Source organism: Atractosteus spatula, chromosome 23, assembly GCF_055471065.1.
Source record: "Atractosteus spatula isolate fAtrSpa1 chromosome 23, fAtrSpa1.hap1, whole genome shotgun sequence".
NCBI classification, from domain to species: domain Eukaryota; kingdom Metazoa; phylum Chordata; class Actinopteri; order Semionotiformes; family Lepisosteidae; genus Atractosteus; species Atractosteus spatula.
Window position 1 is genome coordinate 13,158,862 of NC_142728.1, and position 19,952 is coordinate 13,178,813.

At 40.8% G+C, this 19,952-nt stretch overlaps 1 protein-coding gene across 1 annotated transcript in view; it reads right to left on the reverse strand.

The window, feature by feature from the left end:
* Positions 1 to 16,753, reverse strand: part of ptgs1 (prostaglandin-endoperoxide synthase 1) — a 30,542-nt gene extending 13,789 nt beyond the window's left edge. The window contains exons 1-4 of the mRNA XM_088940506.1: positions 16,538 to 16,753; positions 16,350 to 16,433; positions 6,424 to 6,540; positions 1,245 to 1,385 (exon numbers count right to left, since the gene is read on the reverse strand). Coding sequence (XP_088796632.1) covers positions 1,245 to 1,385; positions 6,424 to 6,540; positions 16,350 to 16,433; positions 16,538 to 16,568 — 373 coding nt within the window. The 5' untranslated portion in view covers positions 16,569 to 16,753. The remainder of the gene's footprint in view (positions 1 to 1,244; positions 1,386 to 6,423; positions 6,541 to 16,349; positions 16,434 to 16,537) is intronic.
* Between the last annotated feature and the right edge of the window lie 3,199 nt (positions 16,754 to 19,952).

Below are 19,952 nucleotides of genomic sequence, written 5' to 3' on the forward strand. Positions count from 1 at the left end.
CTGTGGCTGCTGGTGCTTCTGTACAGCCATTGTGTCTCAGTGCTGGTCCACCAGGTAGATACATCTGTTCTGACCAAACTATCCCATTCACCTCCCCACATGTCCAGATGGTGCATCACTGCCATGGATCCAAGAGGGACATTGCAAACCCAGCTATCACTTAGGAGGATTTGCTGGTCTACAGAGAACTGCATGGAGTACTGGCATGATGGAAGACTTAATACTCCACACTTAGTACTTTGTTTTCCAATTGTATAATGTTAGCACGCCCAGAGAGGCCAGGCAGCCAGTTGACCTCGGACCCCTAGAGGTTTATTTTTTTCTCCTTGCTAAGGAGTTTTTGGTTCCTCTCCTCCGTTGTCTTCTCGCTTCTTCTCTTTCTGAATTGTAATGTATGTCATGTACTGTCACACAGCTTTGTTAAGTGCCCTGGGGCAACCTTGTTGTGAAAGGCACTATATAAAAATAAATTGAAATACATGAATGAAGCCTGCTTGCTCGGGTCATGACGCTTCACTTTCAGAATTGTGAGTCTACTCCTGTATTACTGCAGACTCACTCACGATAGACTTGCAAGCAGGGTATCTGAATGAACTTTTTTTTTTAGCTTGTCCCGTGGGAAAGATCCTCCAAGACTATTAGACAGAAGTTCTAACTACCCTGTTAGGACACCAAAATCTTACGACCTCACTAGTTATTTTACAAGTCTTGCTTATCCAGATATCCAAAAGTTACCATACAAAGCATTTTGGAACATTTTGTGAGCAGGCTTCGGTGGTTTTATCTTCCCATGGAAGGATTATAGGTTTCATACTAGACTGCTAAACTTGGCAATTATATACCATTTTAGAAGTCTGAAATTGCTAAGTAATGCAGTACTGTGTGGCACAGAAGGATAAATTAGCTCCTTATTGCAATTTGCCCTTGAAGATTCAGTCCCCAAAAGAGGACATTTACTCTTCACTTAACTTTGCTAACAGGTCAGGACAATTACTGTACCTGATCAGACTGCTTATGTGGAGCTTAAAAACTAGGAACCATTTCTTCTTAGCACATTTTACAGTAAGTGTTACATTTCCCTCTTTTTTTTTTTGCTTAAGAGGATGAGACTATCAAACCTTAAACAGGAGGCGCACAGTGTCTACATGACACTTCAGAGAAACCCTACACCTCGATCAGGGGGTGTCCAGATTCTCAAGGGGTCATTTATTTGTTGACAATATAACGGATAGGACTTCACTAACCTGTGAGAACCTTGCGCATGAGTGTGTCCCTGATGAAGGTTTTGTTGATGATGTTCCAGATCCACTTAAAATGGGTCAAGATATAGTGAACCACATCTGGGCTGGGGCGCAGGAATTCATGTATTCTTGTCCAAAACTCCGCTGGGGGAGGAAAAAAACCCAAAATGAAAGTCAGTGTGACTTCTGTAAAATAGAATGGCTTTTACATTAAAAAAAAGTATTTAAGAACATCCAACAATGTTGAGACATTTGCTGAAGTAGGACCTATATCTATACTGCACATCCCCAGTAATACTGTACATTACTACTGAACCACTGTGGAAGGTATTGGAGTAATTGCTGTGATCTGTTAATCTAGCCTTTGCCGAAAGGTATAGTAAGACAGAATAAAGGTTAGTTGCTGCAGCTGTAAATGCAAGTGATTTCCTTCTACAAGCCGTTAAGAACAGAAATAATCACATAATAGGATGCCTAACACCGAAAAGTATGAAACCAGCTTTTGTCACATAAGGAAAGACAGGACCACCACTCACAAATAGGTCAAAGCCTGACAAACATTTAATTGCACAAAAGGGCAGATCTGGGACCCTTTGCAGTTTGTCTATCCCGTGGGGCAGACCCAGCACACGTTGCTGTCCTTATGGAGCTCAATAAAACTGAATCGACAAAGAATTTCCCAAAAAAATTTGGCTTTTTCTAATCATTTAGTGTAGCACTGGTTTGTTCTAATAACCAAAAACCGTTGGCAGGTATCAGTTTTGTCCAGTGCAGTTAGTTAATTTATACTTCACAACAGTACAATGGAGATGTGAAGAGTGCCTATAGGAAGTAGGCAATCCATCCGTCCATTTTCTAGACAACACAGGGGAGCCAGAGCCTATCCCAGCAAGCAACAAACAAGGCAGGATACAGCATGGATGGGACGCCAGTCCATCACTGGGCACACAGACACTCAAACACACACCAGAGTCAGTTTTCACTGAAAACAATTGAAATATGAGCATGTCTTTGGACTATGGGTAGAACAAACACACACACAGAACCCGAGCACCCCAGCTCTGTGAGGCAGCAACCTTAATCACCGTGCCACCACACCTTCACTTCATGAACTTAATGTTTGTGACACTGTTATAGAACAGTGGCTGACTTGCAGACAGACTATGGTCCCAATAAAAGAAGCCAATCACTGTACCACTGGGAATAAAAGCAATATCATTTTTTTCAGTTTACATTCAATATTTCAGGAGGTATAACATTAGGTGAAAAATGGGTTGGAGTATTTTGACTGAAATTACCCACTCCAGTGTGGCATGTATAAACAAATGTAACATACCGTACAAAACTCAGCTTGGACTCTTAATAAAGAGACTTGGAATTCAAGATTTTGAATATAATGGGATCATCTCTTCCAGGACTCAACAGGTTTTCCTTTTCCCGTACATTCTAAAACCCCAATGGCATCATAATCCATCCATATATTTCTTTTAGCTCTGCTCTTAACTGGCAAGGCTGAATGGGGTTGTTACGTCCCAGTGTGTGGTCTGTGTGTGCGTGTTTTTTTTTTTTTATGTTCCACACTGCTGACCTTTGATTGTTCTCCCTCCCTCATTGGCCCACCATCACACCACTGTTCCATATGGCATCATCATCAATCAGCCTCTCAGCCAATCAGAGTGCATCTTATTCGGTCTATAACATGGAGGTTTTCAGGAAGGAGAAGCCTTTCGTTTGACTTTGGTCCCGTTTGGTTTTGCTTCGCTTCATTTCGCTTTGGTTACCGCTTTGTTGTTTTGTGCGCGTGTATTTTCGTATAGCTTCGGCTTTGTTGGTTTCCGTTTGTCTCTTTGTACTTTCGTTTGTTTGCGTTCATCCTTGTTTTGCCATTACCTTGCCCTAACGTGTTACATGTTCAACCTGTGTGTTCTTTTGTACCCTGTTCCTGTTGATTACTCTCGTTTTCCCTTATTTGTATTCCTAGTTCACTTGTGTGAACTTTTGTGTATAAGGTTAGTTTAGGTTGTTGGGTACATTCCACACACTTAGTTGACTTTGTGTTAGTAACACTAGTTTAGTACGGGTGAGTGCCATTTGTCTTGTATGGTTTTGGCCAGTCAGTGAAGGTTAGCTAGGGTGTTGAAGATGCCGAAGACCGTGTGTTTCGGGTTTTCTTTTGCAGTCAGGCTAGCTTTCCCTCACTTTCCTAGCCAGCTGCCTTTCGTTTATTTTCTTTGGCACCACTCTAGTTCCTTACCCCGTGTGTTATCGTGTTTTACCAGTCACTTATTCAATTCAAAATCACTTTTGCCCCCACGTTTGTTATCACACTTCCTAGTCCCTCACCAGAACCCACCTGCTTCCAAAAGAATTATCCTAAATGTTACACCATTGGGGTCGTAACAGGGGTCTTCACTGGGTATCCCTCTCACTGGGGTTTACCTCATTTATACTTAAATTTAATGACCTCAATATTTGTAAGTTTGTTACAGTGCTTTGGCATTTTAATATCTTAATGCTTTACATATTAACATAGTAACTTAAAATACTACGGCGGAGCGGTGGCTCTGTAGCTCAGGATCTGCGCCTGTGGCTGGAAGGTTGCCGGTTCAAATCCCACAGCCGGCAGAGGAATCCTACTCTGCAGGGCCCCTGAGCAAGGCTCTTAACCCCAACTGCTCCAGGGGCGCCATACTGTATAAATGGCTGACCCTGCGCTCTGACCCCCAGCTTCTCTCCCTGTTTGTGTCTCTCACGGAGAGCAAGCTGGGGTATGCAAAAAGATGAATTCCTAATGCAAGAAATTGTAGAGGGTTAATAAAGTGATGTTATAAAAAAGTACTACAATAAAACAAAGCAGACAATCTGCTGTATTTTCCAAGCCGATTGTCTTTATCAAGCCACAGCCCATGACATCCATAATCAGATCATTAACAGAGGCTGCGGAGGTCCGATTTGTTTTTTTTTGGTCAAATATCTTTCTTATTGCTTAAGCCTGAGTTGTGTAACCTTGCTTCTGGGAATAAGAGGGGCACTTTGCCGGTAGTCAAGTTAAAAATACAAAAAGAACCTCACCGAAAGTCATACAGGAAAGTGAATGGAAAACATGTTCAGCCCATTTAAGAGGTAATTGTCTTGGTAGGAAAGCAACATGAATGAAGTGCTCAGGGTTGTGTTCAAAAGTAGCTTTAGAGTTTATTTTTGCGAGCTACTTATTTCTTCCTCGCAGCTCTTTACTGGGTATTTCAATCAAGGAATCACCCCAGAAGTACCACCGCCGTTTAAAGCAAGCCAGACCAAACTCTGCATTCACCAGAACAATTCAGAAGTCTCTCTCAATTAAAAGTTGTTCTTGGATACTGGCGAAGAGTTGGGTTTTGAGATTTGGCTGCCAAAGCAAATAATGGAGATGCTGCTTATTAAATAAAAGTAGAGTTGGGTTCAAATGCCTTCACAAACCTTGGTTTTCTTAAGAGAAGTGGGCACTTTGGCTTATGGGGAGAACTCCCACTGCCAGTTATACTTTTTGGGGGCAGGGGTTATCTGAAAGCTCTCTGCAAAAATCTATGAATTAGCATTTTCCCCCCCCCCCCCCCGACATTAACAGTAGTGTTCGGCCCATTGTAAATCCCATTCAAATAGTTTTAAGATTTATTCAACTTTACATCAAGGAGAGACCTACCAGTAAACACCACCAACTACCATCCATTTGATTTAGACTCACTTGTTCATGACCATGTCGAACTTTGAAGATCACAAAATTGAAGTGACTGAGAAAAAGGTGGACAGATGAGTCAGAGCGATGCGGGCAATTATCTGACTAGTCAATGATTCTTGCATCTGACAGTTTATAATCACATCCAGAGGTGTGGTCTTGCATTCCAACCTCTTGAGCTTGGCAATTAAGACTTGGTTTCTTGGCACCTTAAGTTGAGATACTTCCAAGTAATTTTAAAGCTTTTCTCCCAGCACCAATAATAGAAGACCATTACAAATCAGCTTTTATACCACTGCCAGATGCTGGTTTTCAGATTTAACCCCCCCCCCAAAGCCTGTGAGGAATTTAAAATTCTCCCTCAAAAAAAAGTCCACAAAATCAAAACTGGGCTCTTGGCCTGGTGGGACCGTGAAGTGCAATAGGGCGTCGACACCTACGAATATTCGAGACTGTCTGACGGACAGGGTTGAACTTGAACTTTATTGCCATATGTAACCGGTACTGGTACAATGGAATTCTTACTTACAGAAAGTCTCTCGATTGTAAAACAAGTGTAAAAAACAAAACAAAGTGCAAACAGTGCATCAAGACAATATACAAACAAACAGTAGACAATGTGCAAGCAAACATGTAGACAGTTTGAATGTAAAATTGGAGGTGTCCAGGGTTTTAGATAAACGAAGAGCAGAGTGGGATGGAACGGAGACAAAAGTTAACCACAACTACCAAAATTAGCGGCAGCACGATGTTCTTTTTTTTTTGTATTGTAAAAAACACCAATGGAACTAGGAGTAGTGTGGAGAAACAGGCCAAGAGGCCTTTACAAGCTCACTGACCATGTTGTTGCCCTTTTCCTTACTGCAGGGCATGCTAATCACTGAAGCAGAGTGAAAGAAGGTGCCAGAATCCAGAAGGAGTTTGCCGTGATGCAGTTTCATGCGAAACTGCAACTGTAAAACAGACTCTAGAACTGAGGTGGACGCTGGCCAAAATTCAGCTCCTGAAACGCAAGAAGCACATTTTGTGCCACGAATAATGAATCCTGGACACCTCCAAGGTGCAGTCTGTAGTATTTTTTTCTTCATTCACATAAAGGTAAAAACGGTTTACCTCAACTTTTGCCGAATTTATAACTCCAATTTAAAGTGGGGCATCATTTAAACATTAAGTCGACTACCTAGATAATGTCAGGCACAAAATGATCCCTTGATCATTTATCTTTAGAACATCTTTAGTTGTAAATAGCACAGATCTTTCACAAACAGGTGCAACCTTGGATATTACAAACTCGGAAGGTAGTCAAACCACAACTGGTGCAAAGGAAATGGTTGAGATTCTTTCAGCTCTTGGAAATGAATGGAGGGAAGGAAAGGAAATTGAAAAACAACAAGATGGCATCCGCGTGTATTAAGGAAGCATGCAATAAGAACAGCAACCATTTTTAGAATAAACCAGTAAAATACTCACGAATTGTGCAGTTCACACCGTAGTAGCCAGTCCGAGTGCAATCACATTCATATTTGTCCAAGCCGAATCTTACGCACACCCCTTTGTTTTGGCATGGATAGGAGCAGCAGGGATTTACTGCAACAAAAAGTACATGAGAAATTTCAGTAAGTTACAACTGACAACTAAGGGAAAACAAGATGATCTGAGCTTATCTAAAGTACTTTTAATAACTAGGCCTATTTTTCCCCCAGAAGTGGAAAATCATCACCCGAAAACCCAAAGGGAATCATTTGGTCCAATTCCCTTTACTTTTCAGTCAGCCATAGTTGTGCTGTCAGAAGCTGCAGCCTTCTGTTATGTGAGCATATTGTATGTCCATATGACAACATGCGCCACATCACCAGAATGCCAGACTTGAAAGAGCTGAGGTTAAACCTGGAGTCACTTGTTACATGGAAAGAAGTATACGTATATACACAGACTTGGCGTACCTATGACGCATTTCCACTTTCCCTCAACAATTCACTGCTTTACCCCCTCAGTAAGAAACCACACAGTAATGCCTTCTGAAGTCCTGACGAGCCCACGGTTTTTCCCTAAATCATTCAGACCTAGTTACAGCTCATTAACCAGAGAAACAAACCCAAGAGGACCGATCATCATTCCTAGACCATCAAAATGAAAAACAATCTACGTAAAACACAGTCTTTCCTTTTGATTCACAGGGGATTCTTAGAATTACACAATCTTCCTATTCAGAAGTAATGAGATAGTACCCCCCCCCCCATAAACAATTTCCATTCTCTGAGGATTTACACGGTCTACTAAACTAAAAAGTAGAACAAAGGCAAGGTGAATGTTCAAAACCTATAAACCCCATCACCAAATCAGTACTTTGCTTTGTCAAACTTCCATCCTGCTCCAAACATCATGAAGGACAGCATAGTTAAATCTGGAACAAGTCCATTTCAACAACAAGTGTTGCTTACAGAAACTAAGCAAGGCCGGGCCTAGTTAATAACAGGACAGGAGAGCTCTAAGATGGACCAGTAGGTGGCACCCTTCCTTCTACACCAGAATGTGCAACCCCCCCCAGCAGTGACCACCAATATGATTGTATCAGGTGCCGTCCTTCGGATTAAAAGGTCCGAACTACAACTGGTTTATGACTTGGCTATAAAGCTACAATTTCTGTACGGCACAGGATGAACAAAAACAAAACCGAGCACAAAAACTCTTCCAATATGCCTAACTGTCACTCATTCAGCAAACACGGTTTACAAGAGAAGAAGTGCTGACTGGAGTGGTTGCTACTGGTTTTCATGATCCTGGCAAATTGAAGCTACTTGTCAAAAACAGAGGATTCAACCCAGGCTGCTCAGCAGCCACACTACCCCCGTTATGCTCCAATTGGGAGTTATCCGTTGGGGAAACAGTTACATGATTCACGCTTGACCCTATATTCTGGAGCATTGATCTCAGCAGCTCCAGTGCTAAAAGAACAAACCAGTGCAGTGCTCTGAATTCCAAGCAGCGTAGCTCTCGTTGGATGCTTTTCCTGAATTGAGGCCAGGAAAAAGTCTGCAGTTCCAAACAATTAAAATTTGGTTTCTTGGCCATGTTCCACAATGCTGGTTGGTGGTGCGGGGGAGTAAACACCTTCATAAATTAGGTCACACATTAAAGAAAGGAGTTTGGAAGCCCTGGTCTGCCAACAGAAGGAATGGGCACCTATGCACGGAATATCAACCTTGGATTGAGTGGTGGATATGCTTACAGATGCAATGTAGCCAAACCAATATTTACATTCAGCTGATAAAACCAACAAGCCAATAGCACTGGTGGTCATCTATCCGCTGAGTTAGGTTATGAGCTGCGTTTTCTCATGCACACATTTTTAGAACAAGTAACAAGGACGCACCGTGCGGCACTTCAAGTGTATACTTGTTGAAATTGCAAAAGAGCCCGTCTTTGTTTTGTCCAGTTCTTACCTGCCAAGCAGAATATTCCCTGCTGCTAATTGCATTTACATTGTTTTAGAATGAAAATAGTAGCATCAGGTCTTCTGTGCAAACCCTCCAAAAACTGAACCAGCAGGAAATGTCTGAATGACCTTTCAAGCAGACCATATCAACTCCCTTCTAGGATGCATTTGACCTCCCTGTACCCAGCCTTAACCTTTTTTTTAAATAAGGTCTTTGAACAGACCATGAACATGAGCCCTAAAAAAAAACAGCTGTGGAACAAAACGGAAGACCTGTCTTTTGCAAGACAGTATGTTCCTCAAGGAACTATGAGGGAGTTCAAGGGATCTACCAATTCTTTTTCTGGGCAAGTTGTCAAGGCTACATAAGCTGGCTAGAAAAAAACAGACTTCATTGATGTCATAAGTAGTATGAATAGGAAAACCATGTTTTCCTGTAAGAGTAGATACCCGTCTAGCTAGCCTTTCCAAATCAACGACTATTTTGGAGCTTCAATATTACCAGCATATAAACAGCTACATCAAATCTGTATAATTGAAGATCAAGGAGCTTGTCAGAGCGGAACTTGACAATGTGGACTGGAAGGGCTGCAAGGTTTTAAGGCCTTTTTAAATATTTCTTTACAAGGGGGACAGAAAGATTAGGAAGATAGAACCACATTGATGTGAAGCAGACCAAGCTCTCATTTGAATTCTCTCAGATCACCGATTTAGTAGAAAGCTAAGAAAAACTGGCACTACACACTCGCATATAAACAATGGAAAGCAGTCTTGCTAGAACATTTCTCAGATGAATCACAGTTAAACACGCTACGGATAAAGTTATTTGGAAGAACGGATGATTTGTGAAAACTTTAGACCGACAAAGGACTACATGCGTTCAATCACTTCACAACTCCTTGCGATTTCAATATTAATTGATCATCAACACTACCTTATCTAACAGACAGAAGGATGCAAAACCCACCATCTCTGGCATTCAAAACACTTGAGTATTTTCTTATTTGAACTAGTAACTAGCGCCGTCAACAAGATCAGAAAAGCTGTAATTAACGATATACTTCCGGATGGTTTAATCATCTGGACTGCTTGTCAGATTCTGAAGAAAGCTGACAGAATTGATATTTCAGGTCTTGTGCTCCTACATTTGAATTTTCAGCTCACTGCAGGAAAAATTTATGCAAAACAAAAGAATAAGTGAGTGCATGGGATGACACCGTATTCTGCCAAAAAAAGGCCCATGAGTCATTTTGAATGGATCACTTTAATGAGCGCAATAAGTACACCTGACACTCAAACAGGAGACTCCAGCTAAGAAACGTTACTGCTGCAAATGAAGCCCAAATCTGACAATGCGAAATCAGTGTCCCATTCATCTAGCTACCACCAGCTTCTAGGAAATTCCAGTGAAGTTATTGGGGGTACATGTGCATACAATTTAAAAAAAAAAAAGACTTAAGTCTTGGGGGGAAAGAGACCCATTAAATATTACAAGCATATTTGTGAAGCCTGAATACTTTTCCAGCCAATAACGTCAGAGTGGGACTTCTGTACGACACCTGTTAAACAAAAAACTCTTAGAAAACTCCAGAATGCAGCAACAGGGCATTCCAGTGGCGGATGAAGAGAGAATTGTCTATTACCCTGAACGTCCTTGAGCTCTGTCCTTCACAGGAGAAAATAAATTGGGGTCTCATTGCAAATTCTGCGACATGCATCCTGTGCCTGTATGAATCTATATTACATGCATGAAAGAGTTCAAAACACCTTGTTTTAAGAGGATGACAAATTATTTTCCCAACACTGAAGAAAACATCTCACACGAAGCTTATTACCAACAGCTGCAGCATTCTTTTAGTATTGCACAGAAAAGGACAAACCCAAGCAAGATGAAGGCAACATCACCATTCCTTTACAAGGTAGAACCAGTTTTAACGCATCTAGTGCATAAAATGAAGGATTTACAGGGTGCATGGCAATACTGCAGGAGAAAAAAAAAATTTATATTGGCAACCTCTCTAGGGATAATCCACAGGAAGATTTTTGTTCCTCCCCAGAACCATACAGACTTTGACAAAAGCACAGAGGGACATATATTTTTTTTGTATCAAGCCACATTACATTCTGAACCCAAACATAGTAAAGCTGCAACTGAAGTTCCCAAAGATACTTGAGAGATCTTACGGATATGTGTGGGGAGGGAGGCTGATGTTAAATAGGAACCTGTAAGATCAAGCCTTGCGTCAAGCATGGAGTACTACTTAATGCAATCTGGCAATTAAGCTCCTAAACACCTAACTACTGGAAGAAAGTTTACACTGGCAAAAGTTTCATATTCTCATAAAAAAGCTGCAGGAACCATTTTCAACTCAAAAAGTCACGCTATGCTAGACACTTTCTTCTTTTATGAGATTGCTTTAAGGGGGCACTAAGCTTCCCTGTTCCCTCTCAAAATAAGTGAAAATTAAGGAAGAGTGTACCAGTAATTTTAATTTAGATGTTAGCCATGTGCAACGGCTTTAAGACAAAGCAAGTTGGTCATGCAGAAGAAAAGCTTTCCTGATATTTAACCCTCATGTCAAATAAATTCATTTCACAAAGAACACGAGGATACTGCAAGGCAAAGGAAAAATAATGTATTAGCAGTTATTTGGAGTTCTGACAGTTTAAAAAAAAAGCAGAACATACTGTAAATCCAATTTCATTGACTTGTTTTGGTTAAGAGATTTGATTGACTTTGCAGACAGCTGTTAAACACTGCCAAAACTTCCACAGCCCACTTAAACTATTAGCAAGTAAATGTCCTTGACACGCCAACCTAAAACCCAGATGTTCCAACACTCAATTACAAAAGGAACAAAGAATTTCCAGAAGGATTCTATGGAGATCTAAATTCTATAAATATGTTTTGTAAGAAAAGAGAACAAATCCTGAAATATCTCGGTTGCCTCTCCGAGCTCTGAAACTATACAAGAGAGGTACTGAAACATACAGCATACTGTATTTTAAGTGCAAACCAATTTCAAGCAAGAGTACTTAAAATATGAACTGTAGAGAGTTTATGTAGTGGTTACACATTCTAACTATTCAAAAAAAATGGTCCCACAAGACCCATCAACAAACAGTGCCAAGTCTAAAATATCAAATCATGCAGGCTTATTCACTTGGGACAATAGTGAACTCACTGTGACTGTTGCTTGGTGACCAACATCCCTAATTCTTGGTTGTGACCCATGTGTGGTTAAAAGAAAAGCAGAAGAGCCCTTGTAATTGCAATACTAAAAAGGAAATATTCCAATATGGTCTCTTTTGCAGATTCATCAATGCTGCTGGACAAGTGCAACTTCAGCTGCTGTGGGATGTAAAAATGATATTGGCCACAGACCTCATGGAGCTTGTATCTTGACAGGCTGACCTATACTCGAGGCAGAAGAGTTCAATATGGAATGATAAACCTGAGACTACAGAGTTCTCGGAGGTGATGCCTACTGAGAAAAGTCTTGGTTCCTTTATTGCACGAAAATTGTGCGAGCTCAGCTATCGGTGTAACCATGACAAATAAGGTTTGAAATCTGGACTTAATCCCATGCCACCCAAATGATTACACAAAGAGGTGAGCTCATTGAGTTACAGACTCAAAGGGATATGCAACCAAGCTGATTTTTTATGCTATGAAATGTAGCGTTCCCCCCCCAATATTTAGGGTTGCTTAATCACTGGGCTGAAAGCAAAATATTTTTTTTTGTTCAAATAGGATCAAACGTATGCACGGAATGAAAAAAAATAAAGCTGGTCATTTCGCAACTATACATACTAATCTCACTAATATACGTTTCCTGACACAACACAAAAATACTGCCAAGAAAAAAATAAATAGATAAAAACAGCAAGTGGGTCATAGTGATGCAAAGTCACAATGTGCAGTATTTAAGAAGGTATTAAAGTACATGCACATTCGTAGAGGGGTCTCTGTCCAAAAGACATCGTATTGATTTCAAAGAGAACTTGGGAATTTGCAGACCCAATTCTTGGAGAGCCCTGCAACTCTGATATTTAGCTGTTGGACAACTCAAACAGGTGAAGCAAGGGAAGACTTTGCGAACAATACACCATCTAAGTGAAATGAGCTTTAAACCATATTGCAGGGGTACTGTAGAAACCGTTAAGGACCACATTTTCCATTACTACTGTGGAAAAAAAAACCTGAACATGTTTCTCCTGTGCTGAAAATTCTACACTGGCTATCAGTCTCTTGCAGGGGAAGACTTTAAAAAATTGCCTAAAGCAGGCAATTTCCATCAGTGTCCAGTGCAGAGTGCTGAATTAATGCATTTATAACATCAAGACTTGATTTCTGCAACTCTTTACTAAGCAGGAGCTCCCAGCCCTGGAGGCACACACACCTGCTGGTTTTCACTCAAGCTGAACTTAATTACCCCAATTAAAACCCTAATGGAATTAATAAGCTGCTTGATTGAGACGTTTTCAGGTATTTTATTTCTTCCCCCCCCGACTCAAGAGCTTGGGATTGGATTTTAACTAGGGAATGCAATAGTTAAGAGTCTACCTCCTGTAGGTTTAAAACCTGAAAACAGTCACGCTGTTCAAATTAAGCCCGTTATTAAGTCAATTACAAATTCAACGGAGTAACTGAATGACAACTTGGCTGGAACAAAAACCCGACAGGTGTCTGCTCTACGGGCTCCCCCAAAACTCCTCAGCAAGTTACAATATGCCCAAAACCCTACAGCTAAGCTTCTAACTCACACAAGACCTTGGCAGCATATCACTCCTACACTGAAGTCACTATATTGGTTGCCTATTAAGTCACCTACTCAATATAAGATGTTACTTAAGCCTTTTAAGGCTTTAAATCTAGCTCCACCATACGTCTCCCTTCATGTGTGAACTCTCTCGTAGGCTCTGGTCAGTTGAGACTGGTCATTTGCCTACTGTACCCAGGACTAAATCTTGAACTTTTGATGACCACATTTTGCCCGTTGCTGCTCCTTTGCTATGGCATGCCCTTCCCCAAACTCCTATGACACTTGTCAAACCCAAACTCATCTCTTTACTAGGGCCTACTGTAGATCTGCATGAACCTTCTCCCCCCTCCCCTCCACTTTTTAATGTACTTTATCACTATGTACAGCGTCCTTGGGCTATTGCAGGGACAGTCTCCCAAATACCTTCAAAAGTGACTGGGGGTCGGCCCACACACCCCCTTCTCCCTCACTTCATTTCATGGGGTCCAGAAGCTCCATCTTCTACTCACTTCGACCAATTTAGAGTTGCAGGGGAGACTGAGCCTATCCCAGCAAGCAACAGGTGCAAGGCAGGATACAGCAATCCATCACAGGGCAGACAGACAAGTACACACGCAAACCCGGGCCAGTTTTCCCAGGATCCACTTAACCTACTAGTACATCTTTGGACTGTTGAGGGGAATCCCACATAAACACAATGGGAACATACGAACTCCACACAGACAGTATCTCAGGTCTGGAATTGAATCCTGAGCCCCCGCAGTTCAAAGCAGAGGCATTTTCCATTGAGGCAGAAAAGTGTTACATCAGGCTGACTATCCTTCAGTGAACAGCTCAGCAAGGTCAAAATCAACAGCTCTAAACCTGCCCAACTCCAAGGAAAAACTTGAGTCATCAGGCTGAGTTTTCATCCTGAAAATCACAGAGATCTTGACTTCTGAAGCTTCAAACTTTTCTAGACTGGGGATTCAAGTAATCTCATTTTTTAAAACCTAAATAAAATTTAAGTATTTGTACACATCTGAAGAAGGCTTCATAGCCAAAACGTTGAGACTCTTTTCAGCATGGAATAAACCTTTACCTGTTCCTTTGTAGCCTACTTCTTAAACTTACTGTATATACCTATAATATCACATGACCCAATAAACAAAGATCATAAATTCTTGACCATATTAAAGATGCAGCCTTTGTTGAGAATTTTAAGTCTTACCTTCAAATATTTTAATAGCTTTAAATTCATAATCCAACTAGATTAATTATATTTAAATTTTGCATTCATACATCATTTATTCCCTGTACTTTATAAGTCAAGTTCCTTGAGGATACTTGAGTCGAAATCACTTTACAAGAATAAAATTGACATTTTGAGGGTGGACGTATGACGTTGTAGGAACAAAACGGTGAAATTCATTACTCTTGTAACCCTTTACAGAAACAAATCTGGCATTTTAACTTCTTACCCAACACCATCAAACCAGTGAAGACTTTATAACTGCAGCAACATCATACTGCTCTCTTAACTGTAAAGAGTTCAAATAATGCAGTTTGATCTTCCAAGCTCCTTCATTTTTAATCCATTAACAGATTAAAGCAACTGTATTGCATATTACATAAATCTTACCCCCCCCCCAACACATTCATGTTCCAGGTAAGCATAGCAATTTCCCCTTTTAGCAGAATGCCAAAAACAGAAAAGGCACACTGTACATCTGTTCAAGATTCTGGGAAAAATGCAGCAACTCCCACCTCAAAATGTGATAAAAATCTCAGTAAAAGCATTTATGTTAATCTGTGGTTTATACAGTATCAGTTTTAAGCAACCCATGGAACTGAGACAGTTCATTGTTTCCTTCTTTAGGACCTTATAATACAATATCTGGTGCCCTAGGCTACTACATTCGATACTTCATCTTCAAAGAAGGTAGAGTAGTCTGACCCGATTTGAATATCCCATGGTTATTATTTGGAAATCTTTTAAGCCAAAAATGGCTATAACTAGGTCAATACTAATAGTATTTTTTTTCCTTTTTGTACTGGAGCTTCACAATCAACCTGGAGTGTGGCAATTTAGGTGCCAAGAAGACAGTTAATATAATTCAGGTGGGTAGCTGCGTCAGCATGCGACACCTGAAGAAGGCTCCACAGCCGAAACGTTGTGTTCTCTTTCTTCTTATTTTCAGCATGGAATAAACCTATTACTTGTTCCTTTGCAGTTAATATAATTGTCCACTTCCGCAAATCTTCTGCCTCCTTAGGGACTGGAGACCCAGGTAGGCTTATATATGCCAACTTTGGCTTGGACAGGCTATCAGGTTAGTCTGTTCTGAAGGAAAATGGGTTACTACCAGGTAATCTGGAGCTCTTATTGAACGACAAACGATACGGTAAAGGGTGCAGACGAGGATTTTCATTAACCCGTCGAGAACTTAAATGCACATTTTTGCACCTCTTGGATATGGCTCATTGGAGAATTATACAGTGAAATCTGGTCCCCAGTTTTCATTTCATTTTTCTCTTTTTCTTCATCATCATATACAGCGTCCTTGGGTTTGGAAAGGAGCTTCATAAATAAAAGTTATTACGGTAGATAAACGAGACCGAGACCCCTTTTTCTCCCAGCTGGCTCCCTTACGAGACTAAAGAGTTCAAGTGCAGAAATATTTTACAACCCAGGACAAAAGCTAGCTTGTGCGTCACTTAACCTTGTAACGAAACGGTGTCTAAAGTTACTTCAACTGCAGTTTCCCAGATTTCCGACTAAAAGCCAAGCTTTTAGTCAGAACTGGACTGTTGAACAAGGGGCTTCAAGGGAGAGACTGCCGCATTCCAATCATTTCTCGTAATCCGGTTCTGACGCGCACGAAAAGACCTGTCGTGTTTGTGTTTATTGATTTAGAGGTCTAGCGATTTACGGAAAAGTTGCTTTTCGACTTTCCAAAAGCAAAAAACCTATCGCTTCTGATCGCTGAGGGTTCTGTTTCCCCATTTCTAACATAAACTGATGAGCTGAGCGAGGTCTGCATTAGAAGCTCCTCGAATGTCCGCCGCACACAAGACAGTTACTTGGGCGGAACGTCAATTACGCGCTAGAAAAGATGCAAGAACGCTCTTGAAACCACAAGGAAGAACATCAAGCGCACAGACGTTAATGAACTTCAATCAACTAACAAACGCATCTCAAAAGTTGCACTTACTTGCTTGCGTGGTGCTCTTCTCGGTTTCCAGGGACAATCTTACACACAGCAGTACTATAGCACATACCGACAGCAGGCTGGACACTGCAATAAAAAAGGTTCATGGTTTCGTTGGTTACTTGGAGCTTCACATGAATAACAGAACTGAAAAGCCAACCTGAACAGCGAGCGAAAACCGAGGCACTTACCATTCATTCTAGAGAGAATCAAAAACGACATGCTGTCCACTGCAGCAGAAACTTTAAAAAGCGCACACGGTACAACTAGGCACCATCAATCTATATTTCAGGTTACTTCCTGGGCGGAACCGACTGGGAGATTAACAGCACAAAAAGAATTACTGGTGATCCAGACGGTGTCGTGCGTTAGCATTGGGAGACGAAGCTCCAAATACTTTCGACCCCGGAGATACCAATTGAAAGCCCCTCCCCTTATCTCTAAATGGTCCGCTGCAAATAGTGGCACTTGTTGACTAAAAAGAGGGATAAGTAATTAGTATGAACAGGAAATAGAAAAAAAAAGAACTTCGCAAAAGTTTGCCTTCTTCACGCCATTCATATAGAACAAGGATTCCCTTAATCGGGGGGAAATGCATCTGTGTGGTTTCTGGGTCTCTTCAATTTACTTTATTGTTTCAGATGGGAAATTTGCCTTTGCAGGCAGGTATAATAACACATTACACAACTCATTTAACGCAACGTGAACCCATTAACAAGTAGGAGACATAGGTGTATAATGAGAAAAAAATAAATATGGAGTAGCACAAACGCCAAACGGTTTAAGAGCTGGTTTAAATGCTCCAATTAAGCAAATAATGAGTGGAATCAGGACATTAGGAGCCCAGAGGGACTGAACATTTAGACAAACCAGCCCTCTAGAACCAGAATATCCATATTCCAAGTTTATGAATTACCCATGTTTAATTTCTTATGACCTATAGGACTAATACATATTCACTTTCTTCTCGTTATTCCACAGGAGATAAATGCATGACTTCAGAACCTTATAATTTGCTGTACCTTACAACGTTTCAATGTGTTTAATTAGTTACTGTGCACCTGACAGTGGCACAGTGATGTTGCTGCCTTACAGGTCTTGGGTCTAAGGTTCGATTCTGGCCCGGTGTGCTTCCTTTGAGGAGTTTGTAGGCTCACTGTGACCCACTGTCTCAGGACTGCTGCGTGTGCATGTGTACTAGGGTCTCTTGAAAGCACCAGCACCTGGAGAGAAGCTGGTGAATCAGTCCAATTAATCCAATAACATGGTGTTTCAGATCATTAGATTGAAATCATATAGACACACTCACCCTCCAGGGTCAGGAGTGAGGACCTCTGTTTTATATAGTAAGACTACTCTGCCTGTATCTTTTCCAATCTGCTCAGTTCCAACACTTAGATACAATCTGCACCTTCATTATTTCTCTGATCATCGGCAGGCTTGATGTAGCAGTGATGGAGCTGGTTGAAATGGCTCCTTAATTGCAATTTTCAGCTTGTTGCATATTACGTATAACTGATAGACTGCAACTTGTATTGGTCCAAAAGAGGGTTATTCGAAGTGGCCACCAAGTTTTCCCGAATTTCATTAATTTAAAGATCCCCAAAAGATCTTAGATTTGAGTTGGACTGTGAGATTAGAGAAAAGACTTCGGTGATTAAAGTGTACTCTTCTCTTCTTTTTACGAGAAGCAGATACAAATAATCCCATTTCAAACAATCAAATAAATGACTGAAGAAACAGGAAACCATGCAATAAACACGCATGCATTATCAAACCAAATTGCAAACGTATTCCAAAAGTGAGAATGATTAATGTACCTGGAATCTAAACAGGACTTTCTGTTTTGGGGAGGAGGGGGGTATTTAATAATTTTGTTGTGGACACAGACTGCTTCATTCAGTGATTCAGATGACCTTTTGAATGAATAGAAATTCAGTGAAAACAGCCTTCCCAGATTGCACGCAGGCTGTTTCAGAAGTAAGTCATTTCCTATTTTTGACAACTTTAGACATACTGTATATAGAGGCCAGGGAGTCCTGTTCAGGCAAGACAGTGTCAAACCTAATTACAATGCTAGAATTCCTTGGCTTAATTGACTAAAATGCATTGACTAGTGAGAAATACGGTACACCTTGTTTGAAGATTCTTTTAAATGTTTTCTCAATTCTCAACAACCCTCCCCCCCCCCCAAAAAAAAACACCAGTACAGGGTCATGGGTGAGCAAGAGCCTATCCCAGCAAGCAACAAGGCCACCCAGAATACCCTAGATGGGATGCCAGTTCATGGCAGGGCACTGACATTGGCCACCATTTTTCCAGAAGGCAATTAACCTACCAGTTTGTCTTTAAATTAGGAGGAAATCTGAGCACCCACAGAAAACCCATGTGAATGCAAAGAGAACATGCAGACTCCACACAGATAGCACCCCAGGAATTGAACCCAGGGCACCAGGGCTCTGTCGTGTCACCCCTCGTATACCTTTAAATCATGGAGTCAAACACAATTCCTGCAGGAATTCCACCCACATTCTCAGTTACATTTGATCTAATTATTTCATTAGCTGCATTAACTGCAACACTTTTAACTGGGGTCTAAGGTGATACATTATATAGGTAACCGTACCTTTAATGAAGTGAACGTCTTGTGTTGTGAACTTGTTTATACTGCCACTCCCAGGTGAGAAGGCGAGAACAAATCCAAATATTTTTCCCTTTAGAATCCAAATGCGCACCAGTTATTTGGAACGAGTCAAGATTTTCCATGCTCTGACTGACTTAAAAAAAAAACGTGAACCCCCTGAGAGATTCATGTTTCGCTGTTATCAACTCCTGCCAGGATACGGTGACTTGGCCTCTCTCCAAAATCCACGGCAAACTCTGATGAAACATGAAGATACTTTTTGCGGGTAATATTCATGTGCTTGGGCCGGTGGCGTGTATGTACAGTAAGTGTGGTGAAAGTTGGGGAACACAGCCTTCAAATAGAAACGTTAGCTTAATTTTGGAGGGCTGCACATGTACCAGTGTCATCCAAGCCTACCGTTTTATAAATTACTTTCTAACCCCAGAAAGATCTTGAGCCCAGCGATACTGAATTACGTTGTTCAGATTATATCCTATATTTACAGGGTACCTACAGTACCAGGAGTCGTACGCTTTTCCTTAGAGTTATGTTTATTTTCGTGTAATTCGGATCATAATCATTTAACGCATTTTTTCCCCCTCATGGTATGTGCATGTTAAAACCGTGTAATTTTAAACGTCGCAGGAATGAATTACTACGTGCCAGCAAATAGAATGAACTCCTTTTGTTTGTTTTAAAATGAGGTGAATATCTCGTATATGCAACTTTTGTGATCAAATCTTTTTATAAAAAAATAACAAGTGCTATGATTCGACGAAGAAGATGAAGCAAAGGGGAGCCGTTGTTTGCGGGAAATTAAATAATAAACATTTATTATTGTTAAAATTATCGTTGTTGATAACAACACCCACTACAATCACAATAAATAAAAATTCGTCTGCCCCGAAACAAGGTTTGGGATTCTACGAAGCCAGATTTTTAATTTTCTAGCTCCCTCTGTCGTTTCTTTGTTAATACAA